Genomic DNA, 25,756 nt, shown 5'->3' on the forward strand with positions numbered 1-25,756 from the left:
CCCAGAGATATTATGAAGATAAAAACCTGTTTGAAATTATATTCAAAATAAGTAAAGGACGAAAGATAATTACAATTTTATTTTTGACTAATCAGGTGCCTTCAAAATTACTATTGCATAAAGAATTTCAAAACTGCTATCTTATTCGGCATACAAAAAAGCCCGTGTGTACTACTTTTCACATATAACTATAAACATCTAAATTTCAACCATTCTGAGTCACCAATATTGTTACCTTGAAAACCAAGCATTTTGTAGAAGGGTTCCTATGTTATTCAGCATTCTTCTTAATGCCTATATACAAATTTTAATCAAGTCTGAATCTAAATTTCATCCAATTAGAGGCCTTGATTTTTGTTATCGTTTAGTGAAAGCGACACTGCTATTCATCATACTTTATAACCCCTATATACAAATGTTTACCTATTTCTTACTTAATATCTAAATTTCTGTCAATCACAATCCTTCACTTTGTTACCATGGCAACTGATATTTTCGAAAGTGTTACCATTATATTCGGCTATCCAAATTATTACTATCACTAATTTTCACTTCAATTTGACACTGGACCCTTAAAGTGGCAATGTATAGCTAGGTATAGTAACAAAGAAGTTAGCTTCACTCGCTATGTTCCAGACACGCAAAAACTATTTTGCGAAAATTTAATGAATTTTGAAACTAATATACACGCAAACGAAAAATGTCCTGTGAGATTTTGTTATACGGGGTAACATTGTGCATACACCTATTCACAGCGAGTAATGGAAAATTAAAGAGCAATGTGTCTTTTATTACTTTTTTTTTTGCAAAAGTATTATTTGTTTTTGTAAAATGATTACCAAATATAATTATTTCGTTCAAAGGAAGTAGATCAGATATAAAGATATGATCTACACAAATGATTTACGTATAAAACGTAGAATATTTAGCAAATAATGTCCCATTTTGGCATGCTTGTGCAGGTAATTTTAATGAAAATGAACAAAAATATCTGAAGTCTTTAGGTTATTTTCAATATCCTAAAAGCAGTATTATTTTAGAGGACAACATGTAGTACTTTTGATATGCAAAGTTTATTGAAAATGGAGCTTTAAACAGTTTTTATAGGATTTTAAGGTCATCTGAGACGAAGTCTCTAGTGACCTATTCTAATTGCCTTTTGTCCGTCGTCGTGCGTCGTGCGTCCTATGTCTGTAAACAATTTACATTTACGACTTCTCCAAAACTGCTGAAGCAAATTCAATGAAATTTTGCGAAAACTTCCTAATGCATAAGGAAAATCGAAATTGTGAATTATATGGTCCCCAACCCCAGGGGGGGCTGTGGGAGGGGCGAAAAGGGGTAAAATTGACTAAAAATTTTCAAAAAGCTCCTTCTCCACTCACAGTTGTGGTGGAATCAAATACTCTTCCCAGATAGAAAGGTCTCAAGGTCCTTTACAAATACAAATGTAATGTGAATTATATGACCCTGGGGTCTCTCGTTTCCCCATGTGGAGGGGGTTAAGTTTACTAGTGTTTATATAGAAAAACACATTTTTGAGCATTATTTGGTCATTTTTAATAGAAAATGATTAAAATATTGTCAAAATTATCAGTATAAGAATCCTGATAACAAATTTTCCATGACTGACCCCCAGGGGCCTTAGGGGCGGGGTCGAAAGGGGTGAAATAGATTTAAACTTCAACAATCTTCTTCTGAAATTCTGGAAATGGTAGATCAAATATTCTTCATAGATGGAAAGGTCTTGAGGTCCTTTACATTTATTGTGAATTATATGATCTTGGTGTCTCACGTTTTTCCCTGGGGAGGGGATCGAGTTTACAATAGTTTATAAACTGTATAGTGAAACACATTTATGAGCATTTTTTGCTCAATTTTTCATATGAAATGAGTTAGATTTGGTTATAATTATCAAACTGAGATAGCATTTTAATATCTTATCCATATTTGTCCTGGTCGACCCCCAGGGGGCAGAGGGGCAGGGTCGAAAGGGGTCATTAAGGCTAAAACTTCAAAAACCTTTTTTCTAAAATTCTGAAAATGGTAGAATCAAATACTCTTTATAGATGGAAAGGTCTAATGAAAATTGTGAATTATATGACCCTGGGGTGTCACGTTTTCACCTGGGGAGGGGGTCAAGTTTACTTTATTCTATATATGAAGAACACATTTATGAACATTATTTGCTCAGTTTTCATAGGAAATGAGTCAAACTTGATAAGAATTTTAGACTGAAATACAGTATTTTAACATCCATATCAGTTCTCGTTGACCCCCTGGGGGGACCAGAGGGGCGGGGCCAAACAGGGTCAAAATGACTTAAGATTTCAAAAAATCTTCTGAGTTCACAGGTTTGATGGAAGCAAATACTCTTCAGAGATTAAAAAGTCAAATTTATAAAGTCACTGACTGAATTCAAGAGCAAGTATATGAGTGTTTATATGTCTTTGTTTGATTCTAAACGAACTCAGGTGAACGTTAAGACCAATGGGCTCCTTGTTAACCTTAGCCTGAAGACTAGCTGCAATATTGTAGCTCAAAAGACGTTACAGACGGCTTTTTTCTTACCATTAAAACATAGTAGGCTGTGTACGTCTCATCGTTCTACTTGATACCACCTTTTGCAGTGTTAAAGGTCTAGGTTAATCACCATTTTCGTGTGTGTTTAGGTCATCACCTGATCATATTTTAACCAACTAATTTATCCCCAACAATATTTTATCGAATCAAAGATTATAACCTGTGATGCATGACTTGCAGTTTAATCCTAAATAACCGTAGTTGTCGAAGGGCCGTGAAACTGAAACAAACAAAGATATCATGGTGATCTATTGCGATAGTCTTTTGTCCTTTGTCGTGCGTCGTACGTCGTGCGTCGTGCGTCGTACGTTAACATCTCCTTGTGAACCGAGCTTAAAAGAATTTTGTATAGACGTACATTGGAAAGATCTCGGACAATTCGAAAACCAGCATGATTCGACAGTAATTTACGGAATTATTGCTCTTTTCATTAATAATTATTAGACCTTGTGAACACGATAACTTGAGTAAATATGAACCGAGCTTAATGAAATTTTGTATGCAGAATAAACATTAGAAATATCCCAAGCGAGTTCAAAAATCAGCTTGATTCGACAGTAATTTACGGAATCATTGCCCTTTGCACTAATATTATTACTTGACCTTGTGAACGCAATAACTTGGGTAAATATGAACCGAGCTTAATGAAACGTTGTCTGTAGACTAACATTGGAAAGATCTCGTACTAGTTTGAAATATTTTATACCCATTTATAGTGATATTTACAAATGAGTTTGATAAAAAATAATTCTTAACCCATATTGATTAAAAGATAGATCCTTATTATCACTACGTTTGATAAGAGGATCTGACAACATCCCATTAGGGTCGCGTTCATATTGCTGATACTAGAATCTGAACTGGGGACAAAATTGTTTGAAAAAGTTGTCAGAATTATTTTCATGTATATAGTCATCTCGCCTAAAATGTAAATCAATGTAAAAAATCAATCACAAGCTTTTGATTCTTTATTGTACATTTTGTACATATATTTAGTATTTGTCATATGCTTGTATGACTCAATTTTGATCTCTGGAACAAAAGAGAGCGCTCTTCAAAAATAACATAAGATTTAACGCTGCCCAGATTAGGAATCATTTAACAAAAGCCGAACGAGACCACGAACGGACACAAATAGAGGAAGCTATTAAAAGTAACGTTACTAAAGCAACGGATTTTGTAAACAGTATCCGTTTACCGCACTAGAGCTGAGAGGTTATTCGTCTATCCAAATCAAATGAAGAACTTAATAACTGTAAAACAGCTTTCTTTCCCTGCTACATGTACTAAATTTCACGGTTTCCATTTCAAAACAAGTTTGCGGATTTAAAATTTCAATGGAAATTCCAATCAGTATTAATGATGTTGATACGGAAGTTTCGAGATCTCCAGACGACGTTGGTAAAGTACAATAGATAAACTTTCGCGAAATTATCTGAATCGCAAAATTTATGAAAATAATTCGCAAGCAATAGAAAGTTAATTTACAGTAACTGTTAAGTTGATTGTAGTATATCTTAATTGTTTTGTCAAATGTTTAGGTCATTGATCAGTTTCATTATCATATTTACTAAAGATATAGATAAAGATAGTCTAGGGGTTATGAAGAGGACAGGGATATCTCAACACGAGTGAAAGATTCTGGCAGTTCAACCCGAGGCTCGCCGAGGATTGGCGGCCAATATCTTTCACAAGGGTGGAGATTAATAGAATCTTTCACCCCCTTTGGGGTGAGACAGGAGAATTTCAACCCGAGGAGTAAGATTCTTAAGTTGTCAAACACGAAGCTTTGCCGAGTGTTTGATAGCTTAAGAATCTTACTCCGAGGGTTGAGATCTCCTGTCTTACCCCAAAGAGGATGAATGAGTCTTTTACTCTTACCCCGTGCCCCACTTTATGTCTCTAATAAACGTGTCACTTATGCAAGCAAGGATGACGTGAACTCAATGAGTCGCGGTCTTTGAGACCTCATTTCATTGTTGTCGTGACGTTATAATACTATTACCGCGACGTCATGATACTGTTGCCGTGACGTCATACCATTGTTGAGCACTACCGTAGGGTGTGATAGAAAAATCTCACACCGGTGAAACTGTGGATATCCCTGTCTGGGGTAAGAGAATAATTGGATCTTACATGAGTCTGTGAAGTGGACAGGGATATCTCAACCCGAGTGAAAGATTTTAGCCGGTCAACCCGAGGCTTGAGATATCTCTGTCCACTTCACAGACCCATGTAAGATTCTTTTTCTCCCATACTAAGGAGAAAAAATGATGAAATTCAACTTGGTTTCCAGCTTTTTCATCGCGCCATGATCGCAGGAACGTCGTTATGCGTCAAAATTGATGACGTCATCTACAATGCGCGCCGCAGTTACGCCGCATGTATTGATGAAGTCACGTTATTGTCTAGCGCGTGTGAGCTGTCTTACACCTCCCTGTGTAAGATAGAGATATCTTTTCCCTAGCAACCACGGGATATCCCTGTGAAGTATGGGAGAAAGAAAAATCTCACACCGGTAAAACTGTGGATATCCCTGTCGGGGGATGAGAAAGTAAAATCTCACACCGGTAAAACTGTGGATATCCCTGTCTAGGGTAAGTGAAAGAAAATCTCACACCGGTAAAACTGTGGATATTCTTGTCTGGTGAAAGAGAAAGTAAAATCTCACACCGGTAAAACTGTGGATATCCCTGTCTGGGGTAAGAGAAAGAAAAATCTCACACCGGTAAAACTGTGGATATCCTTGTCTGAGGTAAGAGAAAGAAAATTCTCACACCGGTAAAACTGTGGATATCCTTGTCTGAGGTAAGAGAAAGAAAAATCTCACACCGGTAAAACTGTGGATATCCTTGTCTGGGTAAGAGAAAGAAAAATCTCACACCGTAAAACTGTGGATATCCTGTCTGGGTAAGAGAAAGAAAAATCTCACACCGGTAAAACTGTGGATATCCTTGTCGAGGTAAGAGAAAGAAAATCTCACACCGGTAAAACTGTGGATATCCTTGTCTGAGGTAAGAGAAAGAAAAATCTCACACCAGTAAAACTGTGGATATCCCTGTCTTGGGTAAGAGAAAGAAAAATCTCACACCGGTAAAGCTGTGGATATCCTTGTCAGAGGTAAGAAAAAGAAAATGCTCACACCGGTAAAACTGTGGATATCCCTCTCTGGGGTAAGAGAAAGAAAAATCTCACACCGGTAAAACTGGATATCCTTGTCTGAGGTAAGAGAAAGAAAAATCTCACACCGGTAAAACTGTGGATATCCTTGTCTGAGGTAAGAGAAAGAAAAATCTCACACCGGTAAAACTGTGGATATCCCTGTCTGGGGTAAGAGAAAGAAAAATCTTACACCGGTAAAACTATGGATATCCTTGTCAGTGGTAAGAGAAAGAAAAATCTCACACCGGTAAAACTATGGATATCCTTGTCAGTGGTAAGAGAAAGAAAAATCTCAAACCGGTAAAACTGTGGATATCCTTGTCTGAGGTAAGAGAAAGAAAAATCTCACACCGGTAAAACTTTGGATATCCTTGTCTGAGGTAAGAGAAAGAAAAATCTCACACCGGTAAAACTGTGGATGTTCCTGTCAGGGGCAAGAGAAAGTCTTATCTCTTCCCTAGCAAATGCTGGATAACCCTGTCAAGTATGGGAAAACAAGTAATTAATTCCTTTGATGGATATCAACAGAATCGTACAACGTTACACTGTGATGGACTGTGTGGCTTTGAAGTTGGGCCCTCTCTCTGTAGTCTTTAAAAGAAGTCTTTGCAGGTCTGTACAGATTGTTTTTACTGAAATGCCCTCACTTTTACAATGAAATAATCCAGGGGTGTATATAAGGCAGTAAAAGTAACCCCAGGTTTTACGAGAATGCTATTGACCGGTTATAACAATATCATTTTTGACAACTACTGCATGATAAGGTATTTATTCTTAGAAATATCAAAGTTCCGACCTCATTTGATCGTATTCATCAAGAAACAATGTATAACGTATATGTATACAAAATAGTTTGAATTGAATACCTTATCATGCAGTACATTATTTTTTTTACGAGAAGGAAAACTGAGCGCATCATAATAATTTATTTTGGGGCCGCGGTGGCCGAGTGGGTAAGATGTACCGACATATTACCACATGCCCTCCACCTCTGGGTCGCGCGTTCGAGTCCCATGTGGGGCAGTTGCCAGGTACTGACCGATGATCGGTGGTTTTTCTCCGGGTACTGCGGCTTCCTCCACCAACAAACCTGGCACATCCTTACATGACCCTGGCTGTTAATGGGACGTTAAACTAATCAAACCAAACCAAAACTTCATTTAAAAAAATCGTCAAACAATATATTAATGCTGTATTTTATTCGTTAAGATGCAATAAGTTTACCCAAACATAACATTTATCCAATATATTGAAATAAAACAGTATGTATATGAATGTATCCACTTCGGTAATAAAGAAAATGTGTTGTTTTATTCTTAGAATTTGATCCTCTTCGAGATAGCATATCCTTACATTCTTCTGGTCAGATGATTTGTAAATTTTACATAGATAACTGCAGAATTATCCTTTTGCAAATTAAAATGTTTTTGGAGAATGAAAACTTCTTTTTGCAGATTTGAAAAGTTTACGATCTGGCCACTTTTCTGAGTACTTTATAAATGAAATTGCTCACGGCGTAGAAAATATCGCTCATATAGCTTTCATTAAAGATGCTCCACCCTCGACAGAGCATAAATGATATTCATCAATTGAACAATAATTGGTGTTAAATCGTATATATATATATGTCCAATTAACACAAAAAATAATACAAAATAATTTATTTTGCCTTTGGTGCATGAATAATCAGTTCTTCATTCCATATAGGATATAGTGCCACGGAATTTTTTCGGGATGCAATTAATTATTTTTTTTATATATTTTCAACTTGAAGTAAAATTAAAAGCTCAAAGTTTTCAATGTCGGTAATGGTGTAAATTAAGTAACTTTTGTGACTGAAGAAAAATACTAAATCGTCTGCTCCTGTTTTATTAGTGAAAAGATACCATTTGTCATCGGTGGAGCATATTTAAATCTTTGCGAACAAATCCACGCACCAACATTTCAACAGGGTTGTTTCTATTGTTAGCGTGCGGATAAGTAGATTTAGAAGATTTACAGTACGAAAAATATTATTGCTCCAACAATTTGAAAGCTGAAAAAGTGAAAATATCTGCGTTTACATGTATTCATGAATCAAATTTTCGAGACCATGTTATTAGCCCCGCGAAACTTCGAAAAAAGCAATTGTGCTCATCAGAAACCGGCATTTAAGCCTTATCAGTAAGTTTTACTGCCATATCCCATCTCAGTTTGTATTAATACTAATTACTTAAAACAACTTTCCTTCGCGGATATAAAAATTGGCGATTTCCTTTTCAAACATTTGCGAAGATTAACATTCGCATATTTTAAAATGGAATAGAAATTCATATGAATATGTAAGTGATAAGGTATTTATTTGCGAATGTAAAATTTCGCGAATTTACTTGGATCGTCACAATCAATATCTACCGATAAGGGCGGATAACTATGTAATGTACAAATATGGTAGAATTCAAAAAAACGGAATTCTGGAAGAAAGTTAAACTGTTTAATAGCTGTATGTGTTGATATCTAGTGAAATGTATCTGAAATGTTATCTTTAAAATAAATAGTTAATGTAATTTCCCGTGTATTACCAACACAACACCGATCAAAAGAACCAAAATTTAGATATGTTTATATAATTTCTAAAATAAATTCCTGATAATGCGCACTAGTATATTCGGTCTTTCAAAGTTATATCCCTTGCGAGATTTTGTGAGCGAAACTCATGTTTTCTCTGAAAAGTATAACTATACATATATTCCAGTCAATACCTACCCGCAAGGGCAGATAACTCTGCAAAATGCAAAGACGGAATTGCTATCGCGGGTATCCGTCGAATTAAGCTTTGGAAGTGCAAGTGTAGTATGTATTTATAATACCAATTGGATCTACTGTAGGGATTTAATTTGAAAACAAATCATGTTAAGTTAACAATAATTTGTCATTTGTTTCAAAATAGATTACAATTGTAAGACAATCATTTTAAAATACTTTTAGATGGGAAGAATTTACCACAGCTTTTTACCTGCAATTAGTTATGAAAATTTTAAATAACTTGCAATGTATAATCCGTATAATTCTTTTTTCCAAATTTGGTTCTTAAGATTCTATAAATAACCTGTATATGTATCGTCATGCCAATATATAATTCGTATTTGACGATGTGTGCCAAATACAATGGTACAAAAGTCATCGTTAGATAGGTTCCAATCAAATTGCTGTATTTCTCATATGACTTTCTCTAATTTAAGTGTTAATTATAACAATGTTCAGGATTTTCAATATCGTCATGGATTATTTCCAAAACGTTCATAGTGTCTTCACATAACCATTAACCCTTTTGGGCTATACCATTGTTAGAGGAATCATAGGCTATTCCCATTTTGGACGGTACCATCATCGGGTGGGTAGTTACTAGAGTTAGAATTATATCCTTCCAAATCTTGATTGTAACCATTCCCAACTGGATCATATCCGTAATTTGAGTCGTAACCGTCAACGCCTTGGTCATAACCATTCCCAACTGGATCATATCCGTAATTTGAGTCGTAACCGTCAACGCCTTGGTCGTAACCATTCCCAACTGGATCATATCCGTAATTTGAGTCGTAACCGTCAACGCCTTGGTCATAACCATTCCCAACTGGATCATATCCGTAATTTGAGTCGTAACCGTCAACGCCTTGGTCGTAACCATTCCCAACTGGATCATATCCGTAATTTGAGTCGTAACCGTCAACGCCTTGGTCGTAACCATTCCCAACTGGATCATATCCGTAATTTGAGTCGTAACCGTCAACACCTTGGTCGTTACCATTCCCAACTGGATCATATCCGTAATTTGAGTCGTAACCGTCAACGCCTTGGTCGTAACCATTCCCAACTGGTTCATATCCGTAATTTGAGTCGTAACCGTCAACGCCTTGGTCGTAACCATTCCCAACTGGATCATAATTTGAGTCGTAACCGTCAACGCCTTGGTCGTAACCATTCCCAACTGGATCATAATTTGAGTCGTAACCATCAACACCTTGGCCGTAGCCATCTCCAAGAGTGTCGTAACGGTAATTTGAGTCGAGACTGTTTCCAGTAGGATCAACATATTGGTCCATACCATTTCTGTCGAGGTTGTACCCCGAGTTAAATTCGGCCTCTTCAATGTTTTGATCGTCACCGTTTCCAAACGTACCATACTCATTAGGTACAGCCTGATTGTACTCAGGTCCGGCAGGATAGTATTGATCCTGGTAATTAATTAATCCGTCGTCTTTTTGTGGATCATAGATAGAGCCGTCCTGAGCAACGTCAGTCATTACCGGGTTTTTTTCAGTATTTCTAGCAGACTGGTACTGTATACCATTTCTGTCGCCGTGCGCGTTGTACATATCAGTTTGGTCGTATCCGGAATAATCAGCGGGTCCGTATCCGGAATCATCAGTGGATCCGTATCCGTCTGTTAGACTATCACCACAATCTTCACGAGGGGGACCATTATAATATGTTCCCCAGCGCGCCGCTGCAAATAAGAGTGACATAAAACTTACTCTTACCACTCCGTTGTCCTCATCGTCCCCATCATCCTCTGTAGTAGTAGGAAAAGTAGAGATCGAAGTGGACGGAGTGGTCGACAAGGTGATTGTAGAGTTTGGTGCTAAGGGTGTTGTGGCTGTTGGTGTTGGTGGTGATGTTGTAGTTGTTGTTGGAGGTGATGTTGTAGTTGTTGTTGGTGGTGTTGTTGTAGGTGGTGATGTTGTAGTCGTTGTTGGTGGTGATGTTGTAGTCGTTGTTGGTGGTGATGTCGTAGTCGTTGTTGGTGGTGATGTTGTAGTCGTTGTTAGTGGTGATGTTGTAGTTGTTGTAGGTGGTGATGTTGTAGTCGTTGTAGGTGGTGATGTTGTAGTCGTTGTTGATGGTGATGTTATAGTTGTTGTAGGTGGTGATGTTGTAGTCGTTGTTGATGGTGATGTTGTAGTCGTTGTTGATGGTGATGTTGTAGACGTTGGTGATGGTGATGGTGTAGTCGTTGTTGGTGGTGATGTTGTAGTTGTTGTCGATGGTGATGTTGTAGTCGTTGTTGATGGTGATGGTGTAGTCGTTGTTGATGGTGATGTTATAGTTGTTGTAGGTGGTGATGTTGTAGTCGTTGTTGATGGTGATGTTGTAGTCGTTGTTGATGGTGATGTTATAGTTGTTGTAGGTGGTGATGTTGTAGTCGTTGTTGATGGTGATGTTGTAGTCGTTGTTGATGGTGATGTTGTAGACGTTGGTGATGGTGATGGTGTAGTCGTTGTTGATGGTGATGTTGTAGTCGTTGTTGATGGTGATGTTGTAGTCGTTGTTGATGGTGATGTTGTAGTCGTTGTTGATGGTGATGTTGTAGTCGTTGTTGATGGTGATGTTGTAGTCGTTGTTGATGGTGATGTTGTAGTCGTTGTTGATGGTGATGTTGTAGTCGTTGTTGATGGTGATGTTGTAGTCGTTGTTGATGGTGATGTTGTAGTCGTTGTTGATGGTGATGTTGTAGACGTTGGTGATGGTGATGGTGTAGTTTTGTTGATTGTGATGTTGTAGCGTTGGTGATGTTGTAGACGTTGGTGATGGTGATGGTGTAGTTGGTGATGATGGTGATGTTGTAGACGTTGGTGATGTGAGTACGTTGTGTGGTGATGGTGTTGGTGATGATGGTGATGTTGTAGACGTTGGTGATGGTGATGGTGTAGTCGTTGTTGATGGTGATGTTGTAGTTGTTGTCGATGGTGATGTTGTAGTCTTTGTTGATGGTGATGTTGTAGACGTTGGTGATGGTGATGGTGTAGTCTTTGTTGATGTGTGATGTTGTAGTCGTTGTTGATGGTGATGTTGTAGACGTTGGTGATGGTGATGGTGTAGTTGGTGATGATGGTGATGTTGTAGACGTTGGTGATGGTGATGTTGTAGACGTTGGTGATGGTGATGGTGTAGTTGGTGATGATGGTGATGTTGTAGACGTTGGTGATGGTGATGTTGTAGACGTTGGTGATGGTGATGGTGTAGTTGGTGATGATGGTGATGTTGTAGACGTTGGTGATGGTGATGGTGTAGTCGTTGTTGATGGTGATGTTGTAGACGTTGGTGATGGTGATGGTGTAGTCTTTGTTGATGGTGATGTTGTAGTCGTTGTTGATGGTGATGTTGTAGACGTTGGTGATGGTGATGGTGTAGTTGGTGATGATGGTGATGTTGTAGACGTTGGTGATGGTGATGTTGTAGACGTTGGTGATGGTGATGGTGTAGTTGGTGATGATGGTGATGTTGTAGACGTTGGTGATGGTGATGGTGTAGTCGTTGTTGATGGTGATGTTGTAGACGTTGGTGATGGTGATGGTGTAGTCTTTGTTGATGGTGATGTTGTAGTCGTTGTTGATGGTGATGTTGTAGACGTTGGTGATGGTGATGGTGTAGTCGTTGTTGATGGTGATGTTGTAGTTGTTGTTGATGGTGATGTTGTAGTCGTTGTTGATGGTGATGTTGTAGACGTTGGTGATGGTGATGGTGTAGTCTTTGTTGATGGTGATGTTGTAGTCGTTGTTGATGGTGATGTTGTAGACGTTGGTGATGGTGATGGTGTAGTCGTTGTTGATGGTGATGTTGTAGTCGTTGTTGATGGTGATGTTGTAGACGTTGGTGATGGTGATGGTGTAGTTGGTGATGATGGTGATGTTGTAGACGTTGGTGATGGTGATGTTGTAGACGTTGGTGATGGTGATGGTGTAGAGTTGGTGATGATGGTGATGTTGTAGACGTTGGTGATGGTGATGGTGTAGTCGTTGTTGATGGTGATGTTGTAGACGTTGGTGATGGTGATGGTGTAGTCTTTGTTGATGGTGATGTTGTAGTCGTTGTTGATGGTGATGTTGTAGACGTTGGTGATGGTGATGGTGTAGTTGGTGATGATGGTGATGTTGTAGACGTTGGTGATGGTGATGTTGTAGACGTTGGTGATGGTGATGTGTAGACGTTGGTGATGGTGATGTTGTAGCGTTGATGGTGATGGTGATGTTGTAGTAGTCGTTGTGATGGTGATGTTGTAGCGTTGGTGATGGTGATGTGTAGTGTGTTGATGGTGATGTTGTAGACGTTGGTGATGGTGATGGTGTAGTCGTTGTTGATGGTGATGTTGTAGACGTTGATGATGGTGATGTAGAGTGTGTGATGGTGATGTTGTAGACGTTGTGATGGTGATGTTGTAGTCGTTGTGATGGTGATGTTGTAGTCGTTGTGATGGTGATGTTGTAGACGTTGTGTGATGGTGATGGTGTGTAGTCGTTGTGATGGTGATGTTGTAGACGTTGGTGATGGTGATGTTGTAGTCGTTGTGATGGTGATGTGTGTAGTCGTTGTTGATGGTGATGTTGTAGTCGTTGTTGATGGTGATGTTGTAGTCGTTGTTGATGTGTGATGTGTAGTTGTTGTGATGGTGATGTTGTAGCGTTGTGTGATGGTGATGTTGTAGTCGTTGTTGATGGTGATGTTGTAGTGTTGTGATGGTGATGTTGTAGTGTTGTTGTGGTGATGTTGTAGTCGTTGTGTGGTGATGTGTGTAGTGTTGTTGTGGTGATGTTGTAGTCGTTGTTGTGGTGATGTTGTAGTCGTTGTTGGTGATGTTGTAGTTGTGTGTGTGATGTTGTAGTGTTGTGTGTGATGTGTAGTCGTTGTTGGTGGTGATGTTGTAGTCGTTGTTGTGGTGATGTTGTAGTTGTTGTGTGGTGATGTTGTAGTGTTGTGGTGGTGATGTTGTAGTCGTTGTTGTGGTGATGTTGTAGTCGTTGTTGGTGGTGATGTGTGTGTTGTGTTGGTGGTGATGTGTTGTAGTCGTTGTGTGTGATGTTGGTGTTGTGGTGGTGATGTTGCGTTGTTGTGGTGGTGATGTTGTAGTCGTTGTTGGTGGTGATGTTGTAGTCGTTGTGTGGTGATGTTGTAGTGTTGTTGGTGGTGATGTTGTAGTTGTTGTGTGGTGGTGATGTTGTAGTTTGTTGGTGGTGATGTTGTAGTCGTTGTTGGTGGTGATGTTGTAGTCGTTGTTGGTGGTGATGTTGTAGTCGTTGTTGGTGGTGATGTTGTAGTCGTTGTTGGTGGTGATGTTGTAGTCGTTGTTGGTGGTGATGTTGTAGTGTTGTTGGTGGTGATGTTGTAGTCGTTGTTGGTGGTGATGTTGTAGTCGTTGTGGTGGTGATGTTGTAGTCGTTGTTGGTGGTGATGTTGTAGTCGTTGTTGTGGTGGTGATGTTGTAGTCGTTGTTGGTGGTGATGTTGTAGTCGTTGTAGGTGGTGATGTTGTAGTCGTTGTTGGTGGTGATGTTGTAGTCGTTGTTGGTGGTGATGTTGTAGTTGTTGTTGGTGGTGATGTTGTAGTCGTTGTTGGTGGTGATGTTGTAGTCGTTGTTTGGTGATGTTGTAGTCGTTGTTGGTGGTGATGTTGTAGTCGTTGTTGGTGGTGATGTTGTAGTCGTTGTTGGTGGTGATGTTGTAGTCGTTGTTGGTGGTGAGATGTTGTAGTCGTTGTTGGTGGTGATGTTGTAGTCGTTGTTGGTGGTGATGTTGTAGTCGTTGTTGGTGGTGATGTTGTAGTGTTGTTGGTGGTGATGTTGTAGTCGTTGTTGGTGGTGTGTGTAGTCGTTGTTGGTGGTGATGTTGTAGTCGTTGTTGGTGGTGATGTTGTAGTCGTTGTTGGTGGTGATGTTGTAGTCGTTGTTGGTGGTGATGTTGTAGTTGTTGTAGGTGGTGATGTTGTATGTCGTTGTTGGTGGTGATGTTGTAGTCGTTGTGGTGGTGATGGTGTATGTTGTTGTAGGTGGTGATGTTGTAGTCGTTGTTGGTGGTGATGTTGTAGTCGTTGTTTGTGGTGATGTTGTAGTCGTTGTTGGTGGTGATGTTGTAGTCGTTGTTGGTGGTGATGTTGTAGTCGTTGTTGGTGGTGATGTTGTAGTTGTTGTTGGTGGTGATGTTGTAGTCGTTGTTGGTGGTGATGTTGTAGTCGTTGTTGGTGGTGATGTTGTAGTCGTTGTTGGTGGTGATGTTGTGTCGTTGTTGGTGGTGATGTTGTAGTCGTTGTGGTGGTGATGTTGTAGTTGTTGTTGGTGGTGATGTTGTAGTCGTTGTTGGTGGTGATGTTGTAGTGTTGTGGTGGTGTGATGTTGTAGTGTTGTGTGGTGTGGTGATGTTGTAGTCGTTGTTGGTGGTGATGTTGTAGTCGTTGTTGGTGGTGATGTGTAGTGTTGTTTGGTGGTGATGTTGTAGTCGTTGTTGGTGGTGATGTTGTAGTCGTTGTGGTGGTGATGTTGTAGTTGTTGTTGGTGGTGATGTTGTAGTCGTTGTTGGTGGTGATGTTGTAGTTGTTGTGGTGGTGATGTTGTAGTTGTTGTTGGTGGTGATGTTGTAGTTGTTGTTGGTGGTGATGTTGTAGTCGTTGTTTGGTGGTGATGTTGTAGTGTTGTGGTGGTGATGTGTAGTGTTGTTGTGGTGTGATGTGTGTGTTGTTGGTGGTGATGTTGTAGTCGTTGTTGGTGGTGATGTTGTAGTCGTTGTTGGTGGTGATGTTGTAGTCGTTGTTGGTGGTGATGTTGTAGTCGTTGTTGGTGGTGATGTTGTAGTCGTTGTGGTGGTGATGTTGTAGTGTTGTGGTGGTGATGTTGTAGTGTGTTGTGGTGGTGATGTTGTAGTCGTTGTTGGTGGTGATGTTGTAGTTGTGTGGTGGTGATGTTGTAGTCGTTGTGGTGGTGATGTGTAGTGTTGTGGTGATGTTGTGTTGTTGGTGGTGATGTTGTAGTCGTTGTTGGTGGTGTGTTGTAGTGTTGTGTGGTGATGTTGTAGTGTTGTGGTGGTGTTGTAGTCGTTGTTGGTGGTGATGTGTGTAGTCGTTGTTGGTGGTGATGTTGTAGTCGTTGTTGGTGTGTGTGTTGTATGTGTTGTTGGTGGTGATGTTGTATCGTTGTTGGTGGTGATGTGTAGTCGTTGTTGGTGGTGATGTTGTAGTTGTTGTGGTGGTGATGTTGTAGTCGTGTTGGTGGTGATGTGGTAGTCGTTGTTGGTGGTGATGTTGTAGTCGTTGTTGGTGGTGATGTTGTAGTTGTTGTAGGTGGTGATGTTGTAGACGTTGTTGGTGGTGATGTGGTAGTCGTTGTTGGTGGTGATGTTGTAGTTGTTGTAGGTGGTGATGTTGTAGACGTTGTTGGTGGTGATGTGGTAGTCGTTGTTGGTGGTGATGTTGTAGTCGTTGTTGTGTGATGTTGTAGTCGTTGTTGGTGGTGATGTTGTAGTGTTGTTGGTGGTGATGTTGTAGCGTTGTGGTGGTGATGTTGTAGTCGTGTTGGTGGTGATGTGTAGTCGTTGTTGGTTGGTGTGTTGTGTGTTGTGTGTTGTGTGTGGTGGTGATGTTGTAAGTGTTGTGGTGGTGATGTGTAGTCGTTGTTGGTGGTGATGTTGTAGTTGTTGTGGTGGTGATGTAGCGGTGTGGTAGTAGTGTTGTTGGTGGTGATGTTGTAGGGTTGGTGTGTGTGTGTGTATGTGTGTGGTGTGTGTAGTCGTTGTTGGTGGTGATGTTGTAGTCGTTGTGGTGGTGATGTTGTGACGTTGTTGGTGGTGATGTGGTAGTCGTTGTGGTGGTGATGGTAGTGTTGTTGTGATGTTGTAGTTGTTGTGGTGGTGATGTTGTAGTCGTTGTTGTGGTGATGTGTAGTTGTTGTTGGTGGTGATGTTGTAGTCGTTGTTGGTGGTGATGTTGTAGTTGTTGTTGGTGGTGATGTTGTAGTCGTTGTTGGTGGTGATGTTGTAGTCGTTGTAGGTGGTGATGTTGTAGTTGTTGTTGGTGGTGATGTTGTAGTCGTTGTTGGTGGTGATGTTGTAGTTGTTGTTGGTGGTGATGTTGTAGTCGTTTGTGGTGGTGATGTTGTAGTTGTTTGTTGGTGGTGATGTTGTAGTCGTTGTTGGTGGTGATGTTGTAGTCGTTGTTGGTGGTGATGTTGTAGTCGTTGTTGGTGGTGATGTTGTAGTCGTTGTTGGTGGTGATGTTGTAGTCGTTGTTGGTGGTGATGTTGTAGTCGTTGTTGGTGGTGATGTCGTAGTCGTTGTTGGTGGTGATGTCGTAGTCGTTGTTGGTGGTGATGTTGTAGTCGTTGTTGGTGGTGATGTTGTAGTCGTTGTTGGTGGTGATGTTGTAGTCGTGTTGGTGGTGATGTGTGTTGTGTGTGTGTGTTGTGTGTTGGTGGTGATGTTGTAGTCGTTGTTGGTGGTGATGTTGTAGTGTGTGTGTGTGTGTAGTCGTTGTGGTGGTGATGTTGTAGTCGTTGTTGGTGGTGATGTTGTAGTCGTTGTTGGTGGTGATGTTGTAGTCGTTGTTGGTGGTGATGTTGTAGTCGTTGTTGGTGGTGATGTTGTAGTTGTTGTAGGTGGTGATGTTGTAGTTGTTGTAGGTGGTGATGTTGTAGTCGTTGTTGGTGGTGATGTTGTAGTCGTTGTTGGTGGTGATGTTGTAGTCGTTGTTGGTGGTGATGTTGTAGTCGTTGTAGGTGGTGATGTTGTAGTTGTTGTAGGTGGTGATGTTGTAGTTGTTGTAGGTGGTGATGTTGTAGTCGTTGTTGGTGGTGATGTTGTAGTTGTTGTAGGTGGTGATGTTGTAGTTGTTGTAGGTGGTGATGTTGTAGTCGTTGTTGGTGGTGATGTTGTAGTTGTTGTAGGTGGTGATGTTGTAGTTGTTGTAGGTGGTGATGTTGTAGTCGTTGTTGGTGGTGATGTTGTAGTCGTTGTAGGTGGTGATGTTGTAGTTGTTGTAGGTGGTGATGTTGTAGTTGTTGTTGGTGGTGATGTTGTAGTCGTTGTTGGTGGTGATGTTGTAGTTGTTGTTGGTGGTGATGTTGTAGTTGTTGTTGGTGGGGTGATGTTGTAGTCGTTGTTGGTGGTGATGTTGTAGTTGTTGTTGGTGGTGATGTTGTAGTCGTTGTTGGTGGTGATGTTGTAGTCGTTGTTGGTGGTGATGTTGTAGTCGTTGTTGGTGGTGATGTTGTAGTTGTTGTAGGTGGTGATGTTGTAGTCGTTGTAGGTGGTGATGTTGTAGTCGTTGTTGGTGGTGATGTTGTAGTTGTTGTAGGTGGTGATGTTGTAGTTGTTGTAGGTGGTGATGTTGTAGTGTTGTGGTGGTGATGTTGTAGTGTTGTGGTGGTGATGTTGTAGTTGTTGTAGGTGGTGATGTTGTAGTTGTTGTAGGTGGTGATGTGTAGTCGTTGTTGGTGTGTGATGTTGTAGTGTTGTTGGTGGTGATGTTGTAGTCGTTGTAGGTGGTGATGTTGTAGTCGTTGTTGGTGGTGATGTTGTAGTCGTTGTAGGTGGTGATGTTGTAGTCGTTGTAGGTGGTGATGTTGTAGTCGTTGTTGGTGGTGATGTTGTAGTCGTTGTTGGTGGTGATGTTGTAGTCGTTGTTGGTGGTGATGTTGTAGTTGTTGTTGGTGGTGATGTTGTAGTTGTTGTAGGTGGTGATGTTGTAGTTGTTGTAGGTGGTGATGTTGTAGTCGTTGTTGGTGGTGATGTTGTAGTCGTTGTAGGTGGTGATGTTGTAGTCGTTGTTGGTGGTGTGATGTTGTAGTTGTTGTTGGTGGTGATGTTGTAGTCGTTGTTGGTGGTGATGTTGTAGTTGTTGTAGGTGGTGATGTTGTAGTCGTTGTTGGTGGTGATGTTGTAGTCGTTGTTGGTGGTGATGTCGTAGTCGTTGTTGGTGGTGATGTTGTAGTCGTTGTTGGTGGTGATGTTGTAGTCGTTGTTGGTGGTGATGTTGTAGTCGTTGTTGGTGGTGATGTTGTAGTCGTTGTTGGGGATGTGTAGTCGTTGTTGGGTGTGTGTAGTCGTTGTTGGTGGTGATGTTGTAGTGTTGTAGGTGGTGATGTTGTAGTGTTGTTGGTGGTGATGTTGTAGTTGTTGTTGGTGGTGATGTTGTAGTCGTTGTTGGTGGTGATGTTGTAGTGTTGTGGTGGTGATGTGGTTGTTGTTGGTGTGATGTTGTTGTGTTGTTGTGTGTTGTGCGTTGTTGTGTGGTGATGTGTGTGTTGTGTTGTGTGGTGGTGATGTTGTAGTCGTTGTTGGTGGTGATGTTGTAGTCGTTGTTGGTGGTGATTGTTGTAGTTGTTGTTGGTGGTGATGTTGTAGTCGTTGTTGGTGGTGATGTTGTAGTCGTTGTTGGTGGTGATGTTGTAGTCGTTGTTGGTGGTGATGTTGTAGTTGTTGTAGGTGGTGATGTTGTAGTCGTTGTTGGTGGTGATGTTGTAGTCGTTGTTGGTGGTGATGTTGTAGTTGTTGTAGGTGGTGATGTTGTAGTTGTTGTAGGTGGTGATGTCGTAGTCGTTGTTGGTGGTGATGTTGTAGTTGTTGTAGGTGGTGATGTTGTAGTTGTTGTAGGTGGTGATGTTGTAGTCGTTGTTGGTGGTGATGTTGTAGTTGTTGGCCGTGGTGTTGTGGTTTCTTTAGTAGATATGGGTGCTCCTGTCGTATCAGTGGAGCTGGCCGCACTTACTTCATCAGGTGGAGGAACTTCAAATTTAGTTACCTTTGGGAGCATTTCAGTTGTGCTTTGGACATTTTCTATGGATATAAATAGCATAGTATTTTTAACCAAATAACCAAGGAAGATCTCAGTAATGTTACTACTCGTACACGTGACTTGTACAAATGAAGAAACATGCAATGCTTGAAACATTTCCTGTTAAAAGACAAATAGTGTTAGAGGCATTTGTCCAAAAAAACAAATAGTGCTAGAGACACTTTCTGTCCAAAGGACAAAAAGTGTTAGAGACACTCCCTCTTAAGAGACAAAAAATATTAGAGACACTCCCTCTTAAGAGACAAACAGTGTTAGAGACACTCCCTCTTAAGAGACAAATAGTGTTAGAGACACTCCCTCTTAAGAGACAAAAAGTGTTAGAGACACTCCCTCTTAAGAGACAAACAGTGTTAGAGACACTCCCTCTTAAGAGACAAATAGTGTTAGGGACACTCCCTCTTAAGAGACAAATAGTGTTAGAGACACTCCCTCTTAAGAGACAAATAGTGTTAGAGACACTTCCTCTTAAGAGACAAATAGTGTTAGAGACACTCCCTCTTAAGAGACAAATAGTGTTAGAGACACTCCCTCTTAAGAGACAAATAGTGTTAGAGACACTCCCTCTTAAGAGACAAATAGTGTTAGAGACACTCCCTCTTAAGAGACAAATAGTGTTAGAGACACTCCCTCTTAAGAGACAAATAGTGTTGGAGACACTCCCTCTTAAGAGACAAATAGTGTTAGAGACCCTCCCTCTTAAGAGACAAAAAGTGTTAGAGACACTTCCATTTAAAAGACAAACAATGCTGGAGCATTTCCTATCCAAAAGACAAATAGTGCTTGAGGCACTTTCTGTCGTAAAAACAAATGATGTTAGAGACACTCCCTGTTAAAAGACAAAAGTGTTGGAGGCACGTTCTGTCATGAAAACAAATAGTGTTAGAGACACTTCTTGTTAAAAGACAAATAGTGTTGGAGGCACTTCCTGTCCAAAAGACACATAGTTTTAGAGACACTTCCTGTCGAAAAGACATATAGTGCGAGAGACATTTCATGTCAAAAGACAAATAGTACTAGAGGCACTTCCTGTTAAAAGGCAAGTAATGTATGAGACACTTCCTGTTAAAAGACGAATAGTGCTACAGTCAGTTCGTGTTAAAAGACAAATAGTGTTAGATACACTTCCTGTCCAAAAGACAAATAGTGTAAGATACACTTTCTGTCCAAAAGACAAATAGTGCTAGATATACTTTCTGTCCAAAAGACAAATAGTGCTAGATATACTTCCTGTCCAAAAGACAAATAGTGTAAGATACACTTCCTGTCCAAAAGACAAATAGTGCTAGATATACTTCCTGTCCAAAAGACAAATAGTGTAAGATACACTTCCTGTCCAAAAGACAAATAGTGCTAGATATACTTCCTGTCCAAAAGACAAATAGTGTAAGATACACTTCCTGTCCAAAAGACAAATAGTGTTAGATACACTTCCTGTCCAAAAGACAAATAGTGTAAGATACACTTTCTGTCCAAAAGACAAATAGTGCTAGATATACTTTCTGTCCAAAAGACAAATAGTGCTAGATATACTTCCTGTCCAAAAGACAAATAGTGTAAGATACACTTCCTGTCCAAAAGACAAATAGTGCTAGATATACTTCCTGTCCAAAAGACAAATAGTGTAAGATACACTTCCTGTCCAAAAGACAAATAGTGTAAGATACACTTCCTGTCCAAAAGACAAATAGTGTAAGATACACTTCCTGTCCAAAAGACAAATAGTTTTAGATACACTTCCTGTCCAAAAGACAAATAGTGTAAGATACACTTCCTGTCCAAAAGACAAATAGTGCTAGATACACTTTCTGTCCAAAAGACAAATAGTGCTAGATTCACTTTCTGTCCAAAAGACAAATAATGTTAGATACACTTCCTGTCCAAAAGACAAATAGTGTTAGAGACACTTCCTGTGTAAAAGGTGAGTTATGTTGGAGCCAATTTTGTGTAAAAAACAAGTAGCATTGGACACCTACTGTGCAAGATACTCACATTTCCCTACAATGTGCGATAAAAGGAAAATGATCTGTTACGGCAACCATTGATTTTGCACATGAACCAATTTGATAAAAGCCCATGTGCTTCATAAAATACTGTACGCTCAAAAGGTCCCAGGGACCTGTGTTATGGATCATTTAAGGTTACTCTCTTAAGGTGTATACCAGGGAATTCCTTTTTATCCAAAACTATACAAAATTAACGTTTTAATTACGTTAACCGATCTTATTTTTGTAGCTAAAATCTTTTGAATAAATATTGGCAAAAAATATGTTACATAGTCTTAAAATAAAGGAAAATGGTTATATTTGGAGACGTCTTTTTCAGCAATTTCATTTTAGTAGTCCTTTTATTCCACCTCCGGTTCTTGGACATCAAATTGATTTAAGTTTGTAGTTATATGGAACAAGATAATGATTTTTTAGGAAAAATCTCAAACCGATAAAGTTGTCATTTGGAAATAAATAAAAAAAAAATTCCCATATTAAACTTTTAGCCATAACATTTTCTTGAATTTATCAGAACATGAATAACAAAAATGCGAGTATTCCCATGTATAGCCCCTAACGCCATAATTCCGGAATATGTGTACAGTCTGTTCCGTATATTAGACACGTCATTGCAATCGAAACTCCTCGAACGTATAACATAACCTCAGATTTGTAAAATGACTTCGAGTGTAACATAAATGTAAAAGACGCGTACGCCATCTATGAACTGACGCTTTGCTCTCGTGTCACATTCGAACTGAATGTACGACAGTTACATGATACTTGCCTTAGTAACAATTTTCTCCGCTAGACTACGTTCATAAATACTATGGACAGGTAGGATCAACACGTCATGGCATTTTAAGAGGTTTAGTTGACGAGACGAATGTCTAGAACTGGGAAACATATATACTAGAACGCATTGATTAGTTTTTCCTAACGAATAATGACCCGGATACGAACAAGGCTAATGCATATGTCTTGCTTGCCGCCATAGGTCCCACAACTTGCAAATTACCAATGCAAGGAATCTATCTGCAAGCTTACTTTACGCTATGCTGTAAACGTTGGAAATAGCTGACCGATTCAGGTTTTACAAACGGCAGCACGCCGGGCGAGCGTTGCGCCGTACATAGCTGAGCTGCGACAGTTTCGCTTACTAATATACTATGAGGGACGACTGCTATTTCCGAACGAACACTTGCATCAGAAAACGCAGGAGTAGCCATGGAAACGGCAAGTAAAGATGCACAAGAGGTACAGAAGAATAGGATGTAAAGAACACAAGTAAATGAACTGTGCAATAAACGTGACACATGATATAGCAAGCCTTAGAATCCTCAGAAATTTAAGCTTGATTTAATACAATCAGTTATCGGTGTGTGAGTCCTCTCTACAAAGCTGACCGCTGCCACCATTCTAAAACATTCCATAATTATCTTTCTAGTGTAGGACAGATGGTGCAGGCATACTTCAGGGCTATTGGACTTGACGGTGTCCGTTGTATACGCGAATGAACGCGAGGCGTTTCAACAACTGTTTGCGTCTACAGTGTGAAGGGCAAGCTCTACTTAAAAAAAACGACCTCGGTTCATTATGTGAATGAAGACACAGATTATGACACCAGAACTATACATCACAGTCACCTTGACTCTATATCAGTGACGGTGTCTGTGAATCGGAACAGGGTCCCGATGGAGATCGATACAGGGTCATCAGTTGTTGATGAACCACCACAGGAAAGATCGGTTCGTTTGAAAACTTACTCGGGTAAGAGTTAGTAACATACGGCATGGAGCCTGGAATGTGTCTGTACATGTCCACAAGCAGACACAGATTGTTAATTGCTTGTCGTGCCTTAGAAAGGACATTGTTGCAGAAATTCAAGCATGACTGGTATGAAATCAAGAACCCGGTGTACCAAAGTCACCTACATGTACAAACACAGACCAGAAGCTTCAAGTAATATGGGACTAAACACAAGCAAGTATTTTTTGAAGGACAGGGATAGTTCAATACATTCATGTGACACGAGGCTGTATTGAACGGCTTCTTATGCAATATATGACATCATGACGTCACAGCGTCAGCATTTTTCAGAAATTACATTGGTTTTACTTTAAAAGATGTAAACAACAGGATTTACGATGAAAATATCAAGCAATTTCCATGTATGGAGAATTGCCATGATGTCGCGGTTTTGGCGGAATATCATACATGTAATTGTAAGATTGCCATAAAACGTGATCAAGGTAAGATAGAAAAAAATATTTTCATTTGTGGATATGAAGGATAGAGATATTCTTCCCTCCGGATCACAAAATGTAAAACCCTCGACAAACCTCGTGGTTCACAACATTTTAAGACCCTCAGATAAAATATCCCCTTCCTTCATATCCACTTCTGAAAGAGTCTTATAATCCATACTTTTTGTAACGTAAGCCCCTGGGAATTTTAGATTTTTCATACGGGCTTTCTGACTATCAGTTATATAAAGAATCTGGATTTTGTCAAATTGGTTCGTAGGCAAAAATCCTTCGTAGCTGTTACAGCATCTAGGATAGATGTATCTAGTGTGATGCTCTCCGTGAAACCCTTGGAGGATTTCAAAATTAAAAGTGAAAATCATGCTCTCAACTTCTGATTGGATTCGGCTATGTTAATTTACATATAAGCCGACCAATGGAAACGCGCTTTCTATTTGTCAACAACACTAAAATGAAGTGGATTTTTCTATGTTGCTGTTATGTAACTTGTTACACTTCTGTTATTTATGGAGAACACTTATAGGCAATGAAGGACGTCTCTCTGTCTTTTACAATACAAATGTTTGAAAATGAAGTGATGGCGCTGGCCATTGGTCAACGCATTCCATGTCTGCCAATAGTAGTTTCTAGTCCGCAAAACACTACTTTAAATACACGTATTGTAATGGACAGCTGTACACTCGAAGTCATTTTTACTGCAGTCTCAATATGTAACCTTATCAAGTTTACCAAGCGCAATTGGCATTGATCAATTTATGAATTGTCGTCCGCTTATTATGATCATATATATCGCGTTACAAGTGTTATCAATATAATGTATCGAGCTTCATACCGCTGTCCAGTTGGCATTCATACTCCTATAATTGCCAACTGAAATGCAGTTCAATGCTTAAAGTGACATGTGCCGTAACTGGGTGAAATTTTAACATGTGATTTTTTCTTCATTTATCTATTGAAAACCATAAAGTTTGATAAATAAAGCTGTGGAGAGATAAGTAAGTGAATGATGACTATGAACAAGTTGTTTATACGTAAAACGTTTTATGTAATAAAAATATGAAGAAAAAAAAACAAAACTGTGGAATTCATTCAAATGGCTACAGATGCCTGATAAATGTTAACTGCAACACAGAAATAATATACTGTAAAATTGTTGTTTTATGCCTTATGTATGCATACATGTACTTGCAGAAATCACTTTCCAATTACTAATAATGCTATAACAATGTTAAATTAAATTTTTCCGAGCGTATGTACTCATTTCACTTCACTACTGATTTAAATATGACGAGTTTTAGCAGTTTTGCTAAAAATCATTTTCAGCTCATATTTGTACTCGTAAAAAGCTATGCATTGAAAATACTGTAATTCTCAAAATATTGGTAACTTTTGGTAATAAAGAACGTATTTAAAGCTCACCTTGATTCGTCTGTAAGAAAAATACGGCACATATTACTTTTAGTATATTTATATGCTATGGACACAGAGGCTTGCAGCCACCATGCCATCCTCGATACTCCAGGGGTTCCGTTCACTTACGATCTCTACACCCCTGGACTATCTCATAGTAAAACTAAAGGCAACTCAGAGGAAAAACTCTAAACCAATTACAGGCCAGCAAAAAAATGTTTTTGAAGACTATAGAGAGAGCGACGCTCTACTTCAAAGCTACAAAGTCAACCAAAATGTACCATAATACGGCTCTTTTGATGTGCTTCAAAGGACTAAATTACCTGTTCTGTTATGTTGTCTCCAGTTTAATTATGAGATAGTCCAGACATGTAGAGATCATAAGTGATAGGACCCCTGGAGTATCGAGGATGCCAATATGTACGCCCATCATTCATCGTATAAAATTTAAAAACAACATTGCGATCATACACACATAACATATTACTTTTTACATTAGCGACATACAAAGTGCTTTTCAACATTACAAATCACAAAATAAACCTTCCGCTAAAAGAAGACTCCAGCAATGTTGATTAGAAATGTAACTTACCATCTTCCGCTGTTTCCGAAGAAAGCCAGCGTTCCCTTTGGAGAGACTGTCCGATCTCCGAGTATGGTCGGTATCCATATTTATCAAATAGAGGTCGAACTTCACGAAAATTTGTTTTTGCTGAAAATTTCGCTCTTTGGCGATTTTTTTCCGAAATTTGATCTGGC

At 39.5% G+C, this 25,756-nt stretch overlaps 1 protein-coding gene across 1 annotated transcript; it reads right to left on the reverse strand.

Moving 5' to 3' along the window:
- Positions 1 to 9,080: 9,080 nt before the first annotated feature.
- On the reverse strand, positions 9,081 to 25,667 carry LOC138305645 (S-antigen protein-like). Its single transcript, XM_069245940.1, has 4 exons — positions 25,590 to 25,667; positions 25,007 to 25,016; positions 11,242 to 11,532; positions 9,081 to 10,231 (listed from the first exon to the last, which is right to left on the reverse strand). Exons 1-4 carry the CDS (start codon positions 25,665 to 25,667, stop codon positions 9,081 to 9,083), a joined length of 1,530 nt encoding a protein of 509 aa, XP_069102041.1.
- Positions 25,668 to 25,756: the final 89 nt, after the last annotated feature.

This window comes from Argopecten irradians, chromosome 13, assembly GCF_041381155.1.
Source record: "Argopecten irradians isolate NY chromosome 13, Ai_NY, whole genome shotgun sequence".
NCBI lineage: Eukaryota > Metazoa > Mollusca > Bivalvia > Pectinida > Pectinidae > Argopecten > Argopecten irradians.

What these genes read in the sequence shown, in the direction of transcription:
- LOC138305645 (XM_069245940.1), bottom strand. Translation starts at nt 25,667, where the DNA reads ATGGATACCGACCATACTCGGAGATCGGACAGTCTCTCCAAAGGGAAC. An exon ending in ACACCATCACCATCACCAAC is followed by an intron (nt 10,232 to 11,241) that starts GTCTACAACATC and finishes TCTTATTTGCAG; the next exon opens with CGGCGCGCTGGGGAACATAT.